The sequence below is a fragment of the Meleagris gallopavo genome, chromosome 1 (assembly GCF_905368555.1).
Source record: "Meleagris gallopavo chromosome 1, MGAL_WU_HG_1.1, whole genome shotgun sequence".
In the NCBI taxonomy this organism is placed as follows: domain Eukaryota; kingdom Metazoa; phylum Chordata; class Aves; order Galliformes; family Phasianidae; genus Meleagris; species Meleagris gallopavo.
In genome coordinates this window covers 76,915,761-76,935,521 of record NC_139404.1, presented here as the reverse complement: position 1 = coordinate 76,935,521, position 19,761 = coordinate 76,915,761, and the positions used below count along the sequence as shown (strand labels likewise).

Here is a 19,761-nt window from a genome sequence, read left to right as displayed (position 1 = left end):
GAGGAACTCACACCACATGAGCAGACTCAGCTGGATTAGAAATGGAATCAGAATGAAGTGCTTGGAGATGGCGGTGTGAAAGAAAGAGCATAGGACTCTTTTTGGGGTGGACAAGGGTTCTGCGATGGTAATCCCAAGGAGGAAGGGTTTTTGCAAGAACAACTGTCTGCAGACAGCTGGGCACAGAGAAACTTTATGCACCAATGCAGCCTACGTAAGGAAACTGGCAGCAGATGCCTTAAATCTGCTAAGACTAAAGAGCCATGTGGTACTTGCACGCAGTGACAGTTGGCACAATGCTAGTTGGGGCCTTCAGTGCCAAGCATTCCTATCTAGCTCTGGGAATGGGCTGTCAGTATCTTCCTTGTCATTTGGCAATGGTCATTTGTCCCTACCAGGGCACCAATGCACGCAGTGTGGGCAACAAAGAGGAGGAGCTGGAAGCCATTGTGTGGTGGGCAAACTATGACTTAGTTTCCATTACTGAAATCTGCTGGGGTCGCTGCCACAACTGGAGCGCTGCAACAAATGGCTATGAGCTCATCAGGAGGGACAGGCATGGAAGGAGGGGCAGTGGTGAGGCACACCGTGTTAGAAAGTGTTTTGATGTTATAGAGCTTGGGGCTGGGATTAACAAAGTTGAGTCCCTGTTCCAGAGGGCAGACTTTGAACTGTTCAGGACACTGGTAGGGAGTTTCCCTTGGGAGTCAGACCCGAAAGGCAAAGGGGTCCAGGAAGGCTGGATGGTCCTCAAGAAGGAAGTCTAAAAGACGCAGGTGACTGTGCTGTAAGATGAGCCAGCGGGGAAGAAGACCAGTGTGTGGTCAAACAGGGAAGTATTTATACTGAGACTCTGGGTGAAGAAGAGAGTTTACCTCCTCTGAAAGAAGGCCTGTGCAACTGAAGGAGAGTATAAGGAATTTGCCAGCGTATGCAGGGAGAAAATCAGAGAGGCTAAAGCTCAGCTTGAGCTCAACCTGGCCACTGTGGTAAAGGACAACAATGAATGTCTTTAAAATATATTAACAGTGAGAGGAAGCCAAGGAGGATCTCCATCATTTACCGGGTGTGGTGGGGAACACGACAACTGAGGATAAGGAAAAGGCTGAGGTTTTCAATGCCTTCTTTACATCCATCTGTCTTTAATAGTCAGACAGTTTAGCCTCAGGGTGGGCACTCAGCTTCCTGACCTGGAAGTCCGGGGTGCGGGGCAGAATATAAACCCTTCCCGATTCAGCTGGAAACAGTTAGAGACCTTCTACTCCATCTAGGCTGTCACAAGTCCATGGAGCCAGATGGGATTCCCTCAAGGTTAATGAGGGAGGCGACGGAGATGACTACCAAGCCTCCTTCCACTATCTGTCAGCAGTCCTGGTCAACCAGAGAGGTCCCAGACGACTGGAGACTTGCTAGTGTCTCCAGTCTGTAGCAAGGGTCATAAGGGGAATCCGGGGGACTACAGGCCTGTCAGCCTGACCTCAGTGCCAGGGAAGGTTATGGACAGATCATCTTGAGTGTAACCGCATGACATGTGCAGGACAACCAGGGGATCAGATCCTGCTTGACCAACCGCACCTCTTTGACAGGGTGACCCAGCTGGTGAATGAAGGAAAGGCTGTTGATGCAGCTTACCTAGGCTTCAGCAAAGCCCTTGACACTGCTTCTCCTGTGGAAGCTGGCAGCCTATTGCTTGCACAGATTTAAAAAGAGCTGGCCGGAAGGCCGGTCCCAGAGAATGGTGGTGAATGGAGTTGAAACCAGCTGGCAACTGGTCAGGAGTGGTGTTCCCGTGTTCAGTTTTGGGGCCCATCCTGGTTAGTATCTTTATTGATGATTTGGATGAGGGAGTTGAGTGCACCCTCAGAAAGTTTGCAGACGACACTAAGCTGGGTAGACGTGCTGATCCACCTGAGGGTAGGAAGGCCCTACAGAGAGATGTGGATCGATGGGCTGAAGCCAGCGGGATGAAGTTCAACAAGACCAAGTGTCTGGTCCTGCACTATGGTGCAGTGGTTCTGCACTCTGTGCAATGCTACGGGCTCAGGGTACAGTGGCTGGCAAGCTGTGCAGAGGAAGTTGAACTGAGAAAACCAGGCAGACTGCATACATGCTCCCAGAAGCACCTCTGAGAAGGGGGAGGAGAGAGTGGATCTTGACTTCCCCCCTCTCCAGCTATTCATGTGCTCACCTACTGGTTCAGGCTGTGATGTAGGAATTCCACTGCACTATTCTCACGTACCCCCACACCTGCAAGTGCTCATACTCATATGGACACATAGGCACAGTCGATAGTTCTTAAGTTCACTCACTCTAGTTTCTCCAGCTGCTGGTACCTGTGATCTGTGCTCTGGCTCCAGTTTGTGATGCTTTGCCCTCTGTACACAAAGCACATACACACAGAATAGAGTCCCTCACTCACGAAAATAGACCTTGAGAATTAGAAAGGGTCAGACAAAGGCATGGGGCCTAGCCAGACAAGGGTTCTCAGCAGCAACTTGCCTTTTATATGCCTTTATCCCTCTTCATCTCCCCTCCATTCGATTCCTTCCCAAATCATATAAATCCCTCCCTTTCCTTGCCTTTGGTTCTTGCCATAACTATCCCACAAGTCTTATGCAGTCCCAAAATATTCTTCACTGGCATCCCTTACTGCGTCCCATAGCCAAAGGCAGTAAGCCCCGTGAGACCCCAAAATGACCCCCTTGCTCCCCTTGATTCACGTGGATGGATTTCACACCTGGTCCGTGACCTTTATGGCTCTTCCAGGATAGCTCTGGAACAAGGCTGGATAGACTGTCTTTATCCTCAACCCTGAAATTTGGTTTTCCCCTCACTACCATTGTGCCCCCGGTCTCTCTGCATGTAGAGATGAACCACTGATGGGCCATTCACTCTTCTGTAATAAGACAGGGAAAAGTGTTGACAGAGTATTACCAAGCTTTCCTTCTTCTGCCATTGGCTCTCTTCTTGGACATTCATCTCTTACCTAGCATTTACCTCTTCTTCACAGAAAGGAAGCACACCTAAATCAACAAATGGTATCCTTGAGAAAGTACAGCTACACCGTTGGGCATTTTTGGATTCTTTTTCTTGGCTATCTTTTTGACAATCTGCATACCATTAAGCACAGTTCAGCTACTTGTTCCCTATGAGAACACAAGCAAAGAGGCATAACACATCAGAAGGAGTAAATGTATCGTGCTGGTCCCTGATGCTGTGGCAAAGCTAGGTATGCTGGAATGAAACATGCTATTTGATCCCAGAAAAAAATGAGTGGGAGGTGATGAGAATAGCTGGAAAGAGAAAGAACCGGGGAATCAGTAGGGTTTGTGATGTGTAAAGGGTCCTCCCACTTAAACTCCAGTTTACTAAAATTTCTAAGAGATTTATAAAGTGCCAGCGTGGATCACTCACTGTCATGCCGGGGTCCTAGTCTCCTGACTGACCAAACTGCATAAATATTACTTTGCTTCAAACTCTTACCTAAAATAGTCTGCACTATTCTTGGATAAAGTGACTCAGTAGTGTTCATTGTATTCCTGCAAAATGGGCGTAGGGAGAGATCTGAGGAAGTTAAGTACAGATGCTGCCCTCATTTAATCCACTATAAAAACCATTTCTGAAAGACTCGTATCTTCACATATCACTCCTCTGGGCCTTATACACCCTGGAAAACAGGGTTCTCCTGACTCTATGAGCTGTTCAGCAAGGAGCATAGCACACCATTCCTTGCAACCAGGAACAATCTTCTGCTCCATAGAAGAGTCTCAGGGCTGTGATTTGCTCACTATTTGTATTGTATTGTGTTACTATTTGCAAAAGTAACACAATGAGGAAAGCACTGGGAAAGCACTGTCTCTCACAGACTGACTTGCTTACTCTCTCCTGCCTCTTGTTTAGAGCTCATTTTTACCACACTCTGTTGCCATCTCGGGATTATTACTAGTGATCCAACCATCCTGTGAAAGTTTGGGGAATTCTGTTTTGTGACAGAAGCCCTAAGGAATATAAATACCGTGGTGGCGACTTTGGGAGTGATGTCTGAGTGATTTTAGTTGCTGTTGCACTTGTTGTTACTCTTTTATCTTCTCCTGTAGTAAGCTATTACATCCTGAATATCATGACGTTACTGTAGTACCTCAGATCTTTTACATGAACACTGGAAAACAGCTCTTCAACCTTGGGAGCATAACGTAAGATCTCTTTCCATTTCTCTGCTCCCAGGCATGTTGAGTTTAGGGTGGCAAGTGCTATTGTAAGGGCTGTGAACTTATCAGTAGCCTTCAATGTCCAGCAAATAAATGAGGTGGTTATAGACTGGTCACAGCTGTGCACTTCCCAGGTCCCAGTAGAAAACCACTCAGAACTTCAGTGAACATTGTCATCCTGAACTTCTGCGGCCATAGTGCCGTATTCCAGTTCTGAAAAAGCAATTCCTTCTAGGCAGTGCTTTTTCTTTGCAAGCTTGACATTGTGGCATTGCACAAGAAACAACTGTTTTGAGAAAAGTTCTTCTGGAAATAGCTGTTCTGCTTGTCTCACTTCCTGTCTTTATATTTACTTTACAGGTCATCCAGTCCAACTCCCCTGCAACAAAGAGGGAGATCTACTGCTAGATCAGGTTGCTCAGAGCCATGTCCAGCCTAATCTCAATCGTCTCGAGGGACAGGGCGTCCACCGCATCTCTGGGTACCCTGTGCCAGTGCTTTACTACCCTATTCCTGTAAAAAAAAAACAACAAACCAACACGTTTTCCTTATGTCCAGTCCAAATCTTTCCCATTTTAGTTTAAAACCATTTCCCCTTGATACTATCCTGTCTGATAGAATATTTTCCATCCCAATCAGTTTGAAAGCTTCTATATATTTTCAGCAGGCACTCTTAAAACAGTGTATTTCTTTGAAATTTCATGCAGGAAGAAGCTTGGTTTTCAGCAGTGCAGAGGTTGTTGCTATTGGCTTAAGGGAAATGGAAACAGACCTATATAAGTAAGTCCCTCACAGGGCATGCTCTCTGACTCCTGAGGCAGCAGTGAGAATGTGGACAGTTTGGTGCTTGGTCTTGTACTTCTTTGGAGCAAGTGAGGCATCAGCTGAGACACCATGCCTGTTTTGCTGTGGGGAGAATGCAGTCTGCTTTCTAACTGTGTTACTTTTGCTTTGTCTCACAGGAGCTAAGATAACACAAAACTCAAGTCTGGTGCTGAAAGAAGATGAGAATGCTACCCTGGGATGCAGTCAAAACGATAATCACAACTATATGTACTGGTATCTGCAGCAGCCAGGGAAGGGGCTGCAATTAATCTATTATTCATATGGAGCAAATCAGGAATATAAGGGTGATATTCACACTGGATACGAAGCTAAGCGGTTAAGCCAAGAATACTTTCGTTTAGATATCATGTCTGTAAAGAAGAACCATTCAGCTATCTATTTCTGTGCCTCAAGTTTGGACACAACACTTCAAAGTCATTTGCTTTCTGTACGTAAACTCCTCTCCAGTACCTTCCCTCAGAAGGGAGTAGCTCTCAGCACTCCCAGGATAATGGTATGTAGGTCAAGGTGCTATTCACAAAACATAGGCTGCTGGGGAGCCGGACCAAGAGAGGTCGAGCAGGTTCCATTTCATTGATGAATTTCTCTTTTCTGATCAGCAGTTCATCCTCTATCATGTCATAACAATCCTTGAAGTTTGTTAATCAAATCCAGGCATACAATGATATTCACTGTGCCTGGAAAGGTTGTCCTGATATCAAGAACTGAAGAGAACTGGATCTCAGAAGGACTAGAGAGGTGGGATATTGTAGTATGCGACCTAAAATGAAATCACATCCCAGAAAAATATAGATATATTTTTATTCAGAACTTGATATTTTTATTCAGAAATTGCTAACACAGTCCGGATTTCTTCTGCACGAAGCATCAGTTGTATACATGCTACATCTATCCGTTTATGACTCACACCTATGTCCTTGCTGCAGCCTGATAAGCTGTAAGACAACCTCTGTCCATTCAGTTTACCCCTTCCATCCTTGGATGAGTTGTGAGTACATTTCTGACAACCCTGTGATCTTTCTTCTTGCAAGTTCTCAGCATTCTCTTTGATTTTGAGCAAAGTCTGAAGCTAAGTCGTAGTTTGAAGACAAAAGAGTAGAAGGAGGAACAAGCAGGATGTGAACGTAATTTTAATTGCTGTACGAATTCTTCACACACGCAAAAAGAATGTTAGGTCTCTCACACACAAAGACCTCCCAGTTTCTTTCTAGGTAAGAGTTCTAAAGCAGCATCTCTCTCTCATGTAGTGTCCTTAATGCAGTGGGTTACTGTTGAGATGTAATCATTCAGCGATAAGTTCTTGAAATTTTACGAAGCAAGAAACCACCAAGCAAAGCCCTTGTGATGTACTGTGAAATCCAACTGCCTAATATGCCCGTTCTGAAATAAACTACATGCGTCTTCATGCACAGTCGGTATCATTTCCACTGCTGTGTTCAGACTCACAGCCTGCCCCTTCATTGCCCCTCGATTCCACTCTCTGCATTTAATCGTACCTGATCTCACGTACCCCCACAGCTGCAAGTGCTTATACTCACATGGGCACGCTCACAGGCACAATAGGAAGTTATTAATTCACTCTGGTTTCTCCAGCTGCTGTCGCCTGTGATCTGTGGTCTGGCTCCAGTTTGTGATCCAGAGAGCTGCTCTCCTTGATTCCTGTGGACAGATTGCACACCCCGACTGTGGGTTTATGGCTCTTGTGGGACAGCTGTGCGATGAACCTCAAAGGTTTGAGGTTGAAAATAGAAGGGCTGTCTATCCAACTTCTTTCCAGTAGGCAGCATTGTTACACAAGTCACAAAAGAAACACTAGAGATCTCACATTGTGTCTTCCATGTTCGTCCTTCTTTCTGATAGAGCACAACCTTTTCCTCCTTCCTGAGACAGAAAAGTTACTCTGAATAAAAATGCTCATCTCGGAACAAGAGATAAACTCTCATGAGTCCGACAGTAGAAGAATGTTTTGCCCAGCAGCCCTCGCATGATTTTGCCTTGACTCAGAGTTCCTACAGATCATAATCAGAGAATAAGCTCCCATAGTCTTCATAGAATCTGTCCTTTCCCATTCAGTCTCTGAAATAGTTAGACTGTCCAGTAGCTGAGATCTGATTTTTGTCAGAAGAAAGGCTTTTTAACAGGTCTGGCACAGCAGACCTTAATCATACTGAGCACAATTTCAGTGCCTCCATTATCTTTTGCTTCTGTGCGACAGAAGTGCAGAGTTGTGAGGTGTAATTGTCTTTCATGTATTAAGAGCACCTCTCCAGAAGGGAACAATGTATGTTTAAATTTACGGGAATAATGAACTTGGGAAAGATGCCCTGAATTAAAGCCACTGGGGAACATAAGCTAAAAAATCATTGATTGGGTCCGTGGCTGGTAGGCCCAGACATGCACAAAGATGAAATGACAGACAGTGCAACACCCAGTCAGAAATTTTCTCATCTGAAAACACTCCCACCTTTTTGTCATGAGCTCAGATCTCCGCTTCCCTGGCAGACAGGCCAAAGACAGACAAATCTTACAGCCACACAAACGCTTGCTTTTGCTTTTAATGGCTCAACAACAATGTTTTCAGATGTGAAACATGCCCTCTCTGTCCTCTGCCCAAGCTGATGGGAAAATCTGAACAAGGCGAGGGGTATCAGTCTCTCCAGCCTCTCTCTCCTCCCTCTCTCCTCCTGGCCCTCAACTACCAGATGTTGGTGTTATTTCAATAGAGACTGAGCCTTCCTGCCAATATTCCACTGCATTTTGCTGCCCTGGGACAGATAGTGATGATACCAAAAGACTTTAACAATTCAGCATTCAAAGAATAGATTCCTTGATGCTCCAGACAGATAAGAATAGGCCCTTTTATATAGGCATTGTGGGAGGCACCAAAGAGCAATCTTAGAGAGACAAAGAATTGTCTAAGAGGTATCTACAAGACAAGCAGGTTCCAATATCAGTACCATCTGTGAGCCAACTGAAAGTCTCCTTTATAACAGGATAACTTTATAACAGATGCAGATGCAGTGTTAGATTTACTATGTCTGGAAAAGGTTTGAACTTTGTGGAAATTGTGTAAGTATTCATATGTCAAACACCTATAATCATAGAATTGCCTTGAATGCCTCCAGGGAATGTTGCTTACATCACCTCTGAACCAAGACTATTATTACTACATGTCCATACATTCATAAATATATATGTGTACATAGCTATAGAAGCATATAAATGCACATATTTTTAAAGTAAGCTCCACAGTACCCACAACAGCTGCTCCAATTCCAGTATGTCAGCACTGAGGAAAGATAACTACTTCAGAGATCACCAACATTTAAACTCTGCTTTGTGTTGCCCTAGGGAAATAATAGTCACCTTCCACAAGACTTATACTTCTCTAGACTCTCTGTTAAATTCTTCCCATGAGAACTCCATAAACATGAACACAGAACATTCTCTTCAGCCTCTCTTTACAAGACCTATATATGTGTAAGGAGGATGAAGGAGCAAGGGAGCCAATCCATTCACAAATATATTTGTTTTTGTATAACTTCCGCCCCTTTTTTAAAAAGGAAAAAACAAAACCTACATATACACACACATTCTACATCTACTGTTTTAAGTGCATTCTTCACTGCAAAATGCTAATATGATTTTTAAATGTTACCTTATATTTCTATAAATCAGAAGTTCTATGATGGACAATACAGTTATGATTTTGAAGGGATGTAGCTCTGGGGTGTGCATGGTTTCTAGAAAGACCCCCACGCACCCAGCACTGTAATAAACCAGTGTCCGTTTTGTGAACTATCATTTGGTTTGGAGAATTTTCTTGTTAACTGTTTGGGGTAACCAAGGATTTGGCACCCCCAGATGGGACAAGCTCTTTGGAATCTCAGCAGACCAGAGGAATCATGAGGACTCCAGATGAGTATTTTCAGAAATACTCTCCAGTTCCAAAATCAGGTGAATTTCCATGTCTGCTACCTGTTAAATTAATGACATTGATCGCAGGTTGGAATGCCTACATGTAAATCATATCTGTTTTAACTACATACTGTCAGGCTATTACTGGTATTAAGGTACAATCTACATGCTATTGTGGGAACTCCCAGAATCCAGATTTTGGTCGGCATACTGAATCAAGGAGACAGTGTATAGCCTTATTTAAACTAGGCCTTAGAACTAGCACAGATAACTCTAGGAAAAAACACAGAAATCATAGGGTTCCATGAAGATAAGCAGAGCTGCTGGTTACAACACAGTGTGGGGTCCCATGAAAAGAATGAGGCAGGGTTGATGTTGCAACACAATACCAGTTGAGCTACAATCGCCTCTAAAGGTTAAAAGTTCACAGGGAGGAAGACTGAGCCTTTGCAAGGATGACTACTAGCCTTCATCCAGTGACCACCAGATAGAGCCTAGAGACTCCTCCCAACATTTTAAAGTGCATGAACAGAAAGGAGAAACAGTATGTTAATGAGTTCCCAGAAATTCAACACACATGTAACTCACTTTGGAGAAATCTGATGAATATGTATATACTTTGCCTTTATACGCATAGCTGTATGTCCCTTCTGCGTGCTTGTTTGGTGGAGCGATGCCCCATGCACACAGCACTGTATTAAAAGAATACCTGCTTGACATAACTCACTGGCATGCCACGTTATTCTATTTTCTTAATATCAATACTTGTATAATTGTTTCGGTTTCTGTACTTAAGCACACCGCCACGATCATGAGATTTCACAAGGATAGGCTCTGTTAACTTTTGGTTATGGTTAGCTTAAGAAACTGTATGCTACTACAGGGACTCCTGGATTCCATTTTCAGTTTTGTTTTGGGGTTACAGTCCTCCAGTAGATTAGAGTCCCACAAGTCCAACACAAAGTTTGTGAGTTTGAGTCCCACTAGAGTTACCATAAGACCACATTACAGTGGTGTGGGGGAAATGCTAAGTCATGGATTGAAACACTAATTGAGCATCTGGTGGTGAGGCAGGGCCAACTCAGGGGAGCTCAGGTGCAAGCAATGCACCTGAGTGACTGAAAGGTATGGAGCCAGGATCCACCCCTTCCCAGACCTCACTTAAGGGTTGGCAGTGGAGGCAAGGATATCTTGTTGGTGATCCCTACCTGAGACCTTTCATGGGTAAGAAGACTCTTTCCTTTGTTTCTGTGTCCATGGTTGTTGCATTTGAACATATCCTTACTTGCTTTACGGAATGTTATGGTGTTACGCTTGGCAAGCCAGCTACAAGTGGCAGTAGTATATTTATTCAAATGAATTATCTTAGAAAGGTGATATGTTGGATGGTCACTTGGGCCTCTAGTATACCAAAGCAGGAACTCTTGGGGAAAACCCTAGGATTTCTGGGTTCTCCATGGCTGAGTGCTTCGTGAACTTGGAGCTATCCCATGGGCTTGGGTTTTAGAAGGTAAGGGGGCCTCTGAGAGCTGGTCAGCATTTAAACAGCTCTTCTTCCAAGCTTAGGATCGGTGCGTCCTTGTGAGCAAGAAATCGGGAAAAGGTGGCAGGAGAGCTGTGTGGATGAGCAAGGAGTTCATGTGCAAGCTCAAAGGAAAGAAGAAGGTCCATGAAATGTGGAAAAAGGGTCTGACCACTCGGGAAGAATATAGGAATGTAGTCAGGGCCTGCAGGGATGCAACGAGGAAGGCTAAAGCCCGCCTGGAATTGAATCTGGCTAAAGTGATAAAGGATAATAAAAAAGGCTTCTTCAAGTATGTTAACAGCAAAAGGAAAGCTAGAGAGAACGTGGGCTCCTTACTAAGTGAGGGGGGGTTCTGGTAACGGGGGATGCTGAGAAGGCAGAGATACTGAATGCCTTCTTTACTTCTGTCTTCAGTGAAAAGGCTCTCCCTCAGGTTTCCCACACCCTGGAGGTTAGTGAGAGGGTCTGGGGAATGGGAGACTTCCCTTTAGTCAGGAAAGAGGACGTGCGTGAGCACCTAGGCAGTACTAAGGTCCACAAGTCCATGGGACCTGATGGGGTACATCCACGTATGCTGAGGGAGCTGGCGGAGGTCATTGCTGAACTGCTCTCCATCATTTTCGAGAGTGTTGGATAACAGAAGAGGTCCCTGAAGGCTGGAGGATAGCCAATGTCACTCTGGTCTTCAAAAAGGGCAAGAAGGAAGATCCGGGTAATTATAGGCCTGTCAGCCTCACCCCTGTCCCTGGAAAGGCAATGGAACAGCTTGTGCTGGATACCATCTCCAGACAACTGGGAGAAAAGGAGGTTATCAGGAGTAGTCAGCATGGGTTCACCAAGGGGAGGTCGTACTCGACCAACCTGGTGGCCTTCTATGATGCTGTCACATGCTGGGTGGATGGGGGAAAAGCGGTAGATGTAGTCTACCTTGATTTTTAGAAAGGCATTTGATACTGTCTCCCACGACATCCTTATAACAAAGCTGAGGAAGCGTGGGATAGACGAGTGGACAGTGAGGTGGGTTGAGAACTGGCTGAGTGGCAGAACGCAGAGGGTCGTTGTTGGTGGTGCAGAGTCTGGCTGGAGACCTGTAACCAGCGGTGTCCCCCAGGGGTCTGTGCTGGTTCTGGTCTTGTTCAACATCTTCATCAGTGACCTTGATGAGGGGATAGTGGCCACCCCCAGCAAGTTTGCTGATTATACGAAGTTGGGAGGATTGGCTGACACGCCTGAAGGCTGTGCTGCCATTCAGCAAGACCTGGACAGGCTGGAGAGCTGGGCAGTAAGAAATCGGATGAGGTTCAACAAAACCAAGTGTAGAGTCTTATACCTAGGGAGGAATAATTGCATGCACCAATACAGGCTGGGGATGAGCTGCTGGAGAGGAGCTCTGCAGAGAGGGACCTGGGCGTCCTGGTGGACGACAGGTTGGCCATGAGCCAGCAGTGTGCCCTCGTGGCCAAAAAGGCCAATGGCATTCTGGGGTGCATTAAGAAGAACGTGTCCAGCAGGTCGAGGGAGGTGATCCTCCCCCTCTACTCTGCCCTGGTAAGGCCTCATCTGGAGTACTGTGTCCAGTTTTGGGCTCCCCAGTTCAAAAAAACAGGGATCTCTTGGAAAGAGTCCAGCGGAGGGCCACAAAGATGGTGAAGGGCCTGGAGCATCTCCCCTATGAAGAAAGGCTAAGTGAACTGGGTCTGTTTAGCCTTGAGAAAAGATGACGGAGAGGGGACCTGATCCAGGTTTATAAATATCTGAGGTGTGGTGGCCATAGTGGTGAGGCCAGTCTCTTTTCAGTGGTACGTGGAGACAGGACGAGGGGAAATGGACATAAGCTGCAGCATAGGAAGTTTCGCATGAATGTGCGTAAGAACTTCTTTACGGTGAGGGTGACGGAGCACTGGAACAGGCTGCCCAAGGAGGTTGTGGAGTCTCCTTCTCTGGAGATATTCAAGTCTCACCTGGACACCTACCTGTGCGAACTGGTGTAGGGAACCTGCTTTGGCAGGGGGGTTGGTCTCGATGATCTCTAGAGGTCCCTTCCAACCCCTACAATTCTGTGATTCTGTGAATTATTGAAGAATGGGAACCTATAAGGGACAATGGTCCTGTTATTAAATCCCCTTGGAAGATGGCTGAATTTTTGGGAAAAAAAAAAACAAAAACAAAACTAGAATAAACCTTTTTGACAACTGAGGGAAGAGTAGTAGCAGCATCCACTGTACCATGGCCTCTACTAGTAACTATTAATGTGTATCATTGCTCCAAGGAAGGATTGAAAGATGAAAATGAGCTTATAAAGGCTAGTATCAGACAACTGGAAAATAAAATTACACTTCTGATGGAGCAAACTGCATTAACTTCAAATGGCACTTCCCTTTTGAAATTAAGAACTATATCATTAGAAGAGGAAAAGGACTTAAATCAGCAGGATCCTTGGATCCCAGATGAATTTAAGAATAAAAAGAAAGCCAAGTTGACTAAAACCCAACTAAAGGATCTGGGAACCTCAGATCCTCTAGAAATAAGACTAGTAATAACTCAAAAAATGAAGGAATTCCAAGATAGACCAGCAGGGTTGTCACTTGAGAAGTGGCTCACTGTCCACACCACATTACATGTAACAGATCACCCGTACACAGCCACCAAACTCACAGAATTATTTCAATGATTTAAGCAAAAAACATGAGAGAGCATACCAGCTTGGTTCTTGAGGTTATGGGACATAGGGGCAGAAAGTGTGCTAATTAACAGACTTGAGATTTCTAAAATTGCATCCATCACCACATCCAGCACTCAAAGATTGTATGCAACTGTGATACATAATGAGGAAAGAAATTTACTAATTAATGGATAATGGCAGCATGTACAATTGCATGGCCAAATAAAAGTGGGGAATGAATAAATCATGGAATTGCAAGGTTGGAAACGACCTGCAAGATGATCTAGTCCAACTGTCCTCCCACTACCATTGCTACCACAAGCCTCTAAACTGTATCTCGTAGCTCCTAACCCAGACACCTCTTGAACACTGCCAGGGACAGCGACTCCACCACCTCCCTAGACAGGCCATTCCAGTGCTTGACAACTCTCTGAAAAAAATTTCTTCCTTATGTCTAACCTAAACCTCCTCTGGTACAACTTGTGTCCATTTCCTCAGGTCCTGTTTGTTGCCTGGGAGAAGAAGCCAAACACCTCCTCATCACAACCTCCCTTCAGGAAGTTGTAGAGTGCAACAAGGTCTTCTCTGAGCCTCCTCTTCCCCAGACTAAACAAACCCAGCTCCCTCTGGGAGAGGGAGACCCCTCACCAGTTTTGTTGCCCTTCTCTGGACACATTCCAGGCTCTCATATATACTGGTCTTGAAAATTATGTTAGAGAACTGGGAATGAAGAGGGCAATTTATTATGATGCTTTTGAGATTTCAGACCCGACGAAGTTTTTAGCAAGGATGAGGGACCTCATATTACAAGACCCTCCCCCCAAGTATGGCATACTGAGCTCTTCAGTGGCCTCAGAGGCAATTATCCAACAAGCTACACAGTTCGTGGCTGATCTGGGGTAAACAGCATCTTCAGACCAGGTGCAATATCTGGATGTTGGAAGGGGCAGAGATCCTCCCTGTAATTAAAACAAGGAGAGAATGACAGTAGATTATAGAATTAAATAAGGACACACCACTCACTCATGCAGCTGTTCCCAAGATTGCCTCCCTGATAGACACATTGAGGAGGGAGATAGAATTCTAAGACCCTTGTGTCTTAGACTTGTCAAATACATTTTTCAGATTGTTCATGAAGTATCACAACATGAATTTGCATTTATGTGGGGAGGCAGGTAGCAGACCTTTCAGGCCCTGCTGCAAGGGTACATGCATTCACCTATATATTGTCATAACTCAGTGGCACATGACCGAGCAGAGTGGAATAATTCTAATAACATCAAACTATACCACTATAGACTTCCCTCGCCCCAAGCACTTGTGCTCACATACTGGTTTATGTTGTGACCTAGCAATTCCACTGCAACATCTGACTCACTGGAGGCATTAGAAAAGCAGTAGATTCATTGACTACTAATTTACAAGAGAAAGGGTGGGCTCTAAACCCACAGAAGGTGCAAGAACCAACCCTGTCGGTCAAATTCCTGAATGCAATTTGGTCAGGAAAGACCAAAGTACTATCTGCAGCAATAATGGACAAGTTCAGGTATTCCCAGTCCCTACCGCACCAAGGCAGGTGCAAGGATTTGGGGGGTATACTGAAATACTGGTATTCCTTTGTACCCCACTTAGAGTAGCTGCTGAGACCTTTATTCTGACACACAAAGAAAGGCCAAAAATGGGATGGAGGGAGAATGGAACAAGCAAGCAAAACTAGCTGTTAAACAGGTCCAGGCACTGGGCATATTTGATCCCACCTTCCAGCTGAACTAGATGTCCATGTAACTCAGGACAGATATGCAGTTAGACATATGGAATGTGGTTAAACACAGGACCTTACATGTCTACTACGTTCCTATCCACCAATCCCTACAGTCATGGGGAAATGATGAAGCCAACACACTGGCTCAAATTCAATGGACTGACAATTCACCCATCTAAGAATATCACCCACTGGTTCAGCTGAGGCATGCTGAACAAAAGAAAATAGGCCTATCCAGGTCCAAGAGTGAACCAGATATATATATCTCTCACCAAGTTGATGGCTGCCTATGGGATACCTCAAGTCATTGACAGTGAACAAGGGATTCGTTTAACTGGCACAATGGTACAACACTTGGCAGAAGAAAACGCTGAGTGATGATTCCATATAATCCAGATGGAAGCAGGCTATACTTGAACACTATAACAGTATTCTTAAGGCTGCCCTGAAGACAGACTCTCAGTCCCTTCAGGGACAAAGAGACTCTATGAAACCCTGTGGGACCTGAATGGAAGACCTAGAGATGGCAGACTCAGTGCCCTGAGGATGCTACTGGCAACATGGCCTCCCTACTTAGGATCCAAATTACAGGCACCAATAACTGCATAAAACCACAAATTGGGAACGAAAATCATCTTCAGTTCCATGCCCTGAAGAATCTAAGACCAGGTACCCATAAAAAAGAATGGCCTTTGAAGGGGCAAGTAGGTGTGACCTACTTGCACCTTGGAAAAGATAATTGGAGGTTGGGGGATTTGTAGTCCCCCTGATAATAGGTACATGTACTATGGCAAATGAAGACTCCCTCTTTGGTATGCGATATAGTTATGTAGCTCCAGATATGTAGCCAAAGGGTGTGGCACAGACACAGCTACAGTATGCTCAAGCGCGAGCTAAAGTGTTGACCCAGGACAGGAACAAGGCCTGTATGTTTCCCTGGAGAACAGACCTACCCCTTCTAGTACCTCTGAAACATCTATACTACTCCTCATGAATCTCTTTTAGTCCACATGATCAATGGGTGGAATAACATGGCATCAAAATGCTTCAGTATCACTGTAGCAATTAGACAGATTAATACAATGGGAAAAGCATTACAACAAAGGTATGATGACAAAAGGACTAGCACAATAGAGATGTGCTATAAAGGAAGGGAAGAAGATTGCTCACCCACATCAGAAGACTCTAGGTTTGTAGCAGAAAGCTTCACCAAGGAGGGATCTCCAGGAAGCAACCCTTCCCCAGTGGCAGTCAGCCTTATATGAGTTCTAAGAGAGGTGCAGCCAGGCTCCAACCCTTCCAGTAGTACAGGTGAATTGCCTTCACCTGTGCTCCCAGGGCTGCCTGGGTTTTTTCCCTAGGTGCTTAATCAAAGGTTCAGGCCCTGACTCAACAGTTCCCTTACAGTCACTATAAGATCAGTGTGACATCTGGTGGTGGACTATATGGGACTGATGAAACATAAGCAGAACCTTCCCTGGTCCAAGCAATTATATACCTCCAAGTACTGACCCATAAAGGAACAGGATCTTCAACTATGAACCAATCATCAATCGTCTCATCATTGCAACGGGCAAATTGTACAAGTGCCAGGGTAAACTGGATCACCATAATGGAAAGGACTTACCTTCAACCTACTCAATCATTTATTCATGCTGTGAGAGGGTGGAACATAGTGGAAATGCTAAGTCACAGTTTGAAACACTGATTGAGCACCTGGTGGGAAGGCTGGGCCAACCCAAGGGAGCTCAGGTGCATTTGTTTGAGCATATCCTCACTTGCTGTAGCCTAGGACTTTGCTGCTATGCTGTCATTGCTGTGCTTTCCATTGCATTACAGTGTTATAGGTGGTCTTAGAGAATGATAATTTTTTTGTAACTGTTTTGATCTCTGTAATTGTTTTAGTTTCTGAAACTGTAATTTGGGGTGCAGAATATTCACTGAAGAAGATATAGGCAACAAATATAAGGAGAAATGAGAGGAAGACAAGGATGTTGAGATGTTGGTCAGACCAAGAAGGGGCAATGGAGCAAGGAGAAATGAACAGGATATGGTAGCACAGGGCTAAAAGGGGGCAGAGGGAAAGAAAAGAATAATTATGCCCAAAGTTCAGATGAGGAGGAAGGTTTTCAGTTTCAGACCAATGGTGTGTAGGCCTGGTTAGGTATGGAAATGCCTGAAACATACAAGTGTCTCTCAGGCAAGTGATAGTACTGAACATGCCAGTTTGAGTTAAGTGCCATTTTCAATACCGGATTTAAAGGGTTAGAAGAAGATGACAGGCATGAATAGTGACTACCCTCATGCGGGTAGTAAAGGTTATGGAAACTATAGTTGAGAACCGGGACCCAGATTGAAATGATCTGCAGGTTATCTTAAACGCAATGACTTATGGGGAAAAGAAAATTGTGATGCCTAAGACTAAAGAGGAGACGGATATTCAAGCCACACAAGCAGGATAGATAGAAGATCATTTTCCTCCCAACATCCTTATTTTGGATCCCTATGTCCTCAAAGTTTATTACTAACCAAATAGCAACAGTTTTATATGGGATTTGATATGCTATTCTGAAGTCAAATAATTGGTGTAAATTTTATCAGCTCATTCAAGGGAAGAATGAGAGTCCCTCCTCTTTCTTTGAGAGATTAAAGGAGGCTGCAGGAAAATATACTAATCTGAATCTAGGAGCAAGGTGGAAGTGATTCACCTGTGGGGGAGCCAGGTTCCACCCCTCCCTAACCTCTTGTAAGAGCTGACTGCTTTGAAGGAAAGTTTCTACTTGGAGATCACCTTCTTTGGAGTGTTTGGTGAGTCCTGATCCTTGGAGTGGATCAGGACCAGATCAGGACCAATTTCTTCTTTATTACTGGATTGTGACCTTTATTTTTCATAGGTGACCCTAAACTGATTTAAAGCAGTTATATCTGTTATTGCCTGTCTTTACAGGGCAGATGCCCACTTATCAGTTTAAATATTAGAAAATATCTGGAAAGTATATAACAATAAAGAAAAGGTGGATGAAGAAAAACTTGTTGATAGTAAGATGCTAGTAACAGTTATAACCCAAGAAATTGGTAAAGTCAGGGGTAGGGCTATTGTTGCCTGAGGGGAAGAAGGTTTTATGGTGGAGTGCAAAGGGACAGAATACCATTAGGAGAGGATCAGTGTGCTTCCTGCAAGCAGAAAAGGCTCTGGAAAAATGGATGTCCTCTATTAAGCTGCCAGGGCCTTTGGGAAATGCTGAGGCAGGATATTAAATTTGGACTAAAAACCTCCTGGCTTCTCTGTATCTTGCATTTTATGTAAGCTAGAAAAGAATCCAAGACTGATATAATCAATGAGATCATTACTTTTCTGTAAAAATTTCTGCACTAGTGTGATACTATTGTTAGAAAACATGGCCCTAAACATCTCTTGTTCACAAACTCTCACCTACCCCTCTTGGCTGAAGCTTTACACATCTTGGCCCATGAAACTTTCTATCAGACACATGAAAACTAAAAAGAAGGGATGACCTTTCCTTCACACTCTCTCTATCATTTTAAATTACAGTCTAAAATACCTATATGGACTATATATGAACTCTGAAGTAGGACAAGACTGCTGTCTGCTGGCACTTCTTGGATATTACCATGTGATAGTGCCCATCTATGTGATAGTGCCCATCTGTGTGATATTAGCATCACATAGAACTTCTCCTTAAAATTAATACAAAGGAAGTGGTTTGCATGCTTTTACACAAAAGACATCATGTTTCAGAGAGCGTGCTACTGACAGTAAGACTCGTAAAGGGATTTAAATAGGAAGGTTTTAGACTTGGAACAAATGCTACTGATATAAGAGAAAGTCTTGACTCAATAAAGGCAAGTAACCGTCCTTCTAGTGTCATAATTTGGACAGAAAAAGAAAAAGTCCTAAGTGTATTTTTAAAAATAATTCAATCTAAACAAACAAACAAAAAATGTTCTCATTTTTAAAATTAGTGAGCTAAGCATACTGTTTTGCTGCTGTAGAAAAGAGGTTACTGCAGAGGCACCTATTGCCTGTCCAGTATTTGAAATAACCTGTAGATTTCTGTCTTGATCCTAAATGTTTCATCTTCCCTGGGGCCCTAACAGCTCTTCCTAGCTGAGCAGGATAAACTAAGAGAAAGCAATTTGTGATTTTTCCCAGGAGAACTACCTTGTTTCAAAGGATTGTTATCTTCTGCTGACTGATTATCAAAATAGTTTCAAGTGAAGCCATTAGACAGCAATATGAACTGCAGATGCTTATTCATGCTGCTATACCTAGATAGCTTCTGTGAGAAGACAAGGCCTGGATGGGCTGAACATATCCCATATCTAAATACTGCATTGTATTGCCTCAGTGTCTGCCAGTCTGCACAGTCTCACACAGATCTTTCATCATACCTGGGCTAACTGGGTATGGAGGAAAAAATGCAGTTTTGTGTCTTCATTTAGTTATGTGTAAGAAAGAAATATGAAAGTACCTTATAACCTGTCACTGGAAGTCTCCTCCCCTTTCAGTCTCCAAAATGAAGGCAAGATTTTGCTCATAGATTAAGCTTTTTCATCAGTCATAAGCAACCTGCAGAAGACTGTATTTCTGCTTCCAGCAACAGGCAGCCAGAGAATACAAGCTAATTGCCCAGCATCCTACTTCCATCCCTTTCAGAGCAAATGGCAAGTACAACAGAGATTGAAGAAGATATTCACAGTCAGGCAAGGCTATAAAAAGAAGCACCAGTCTGTAGTAAGCAAATCACTTTCAATGTAAAACAATTACAGAAGGCTTGAGTTCTGTTATCATCCTGAAGCAGAAGAGTGGGGATGAAAG

The 19,761-nt window shown here is 44.1% G+C and overlaps 1 protein-coding gene across 1 annotated transcript in view; it reads left to right on the top strand.

Annotated features, from left to right (window-relative positions):
• The first annotated feature begins 4,996 nt into the window (after positions 1-4,996).
• Positions 4,997-19,761, top strand: part of LOC100538410 (M1-specific T cell receptor beta chain-like) — a 46,658-nt gene continuing 31,893 nt past the window's right edge. Inside the window, exons 1-2 of the mRNA XM_085236140.1 lie at positions 4,997-5,080; positions 5,171-5,446. Coding sequence (XP_085092266.1) covers positions 5,038-5,080; positions 5,171-5,446 — 319 coding nt within the window. The 5' untranslated portion in view covers positions 4,997-5,037. The remainder of the gene's footprint in view (positions 5,081-5,170; positions 5,447-19,761) is intronic.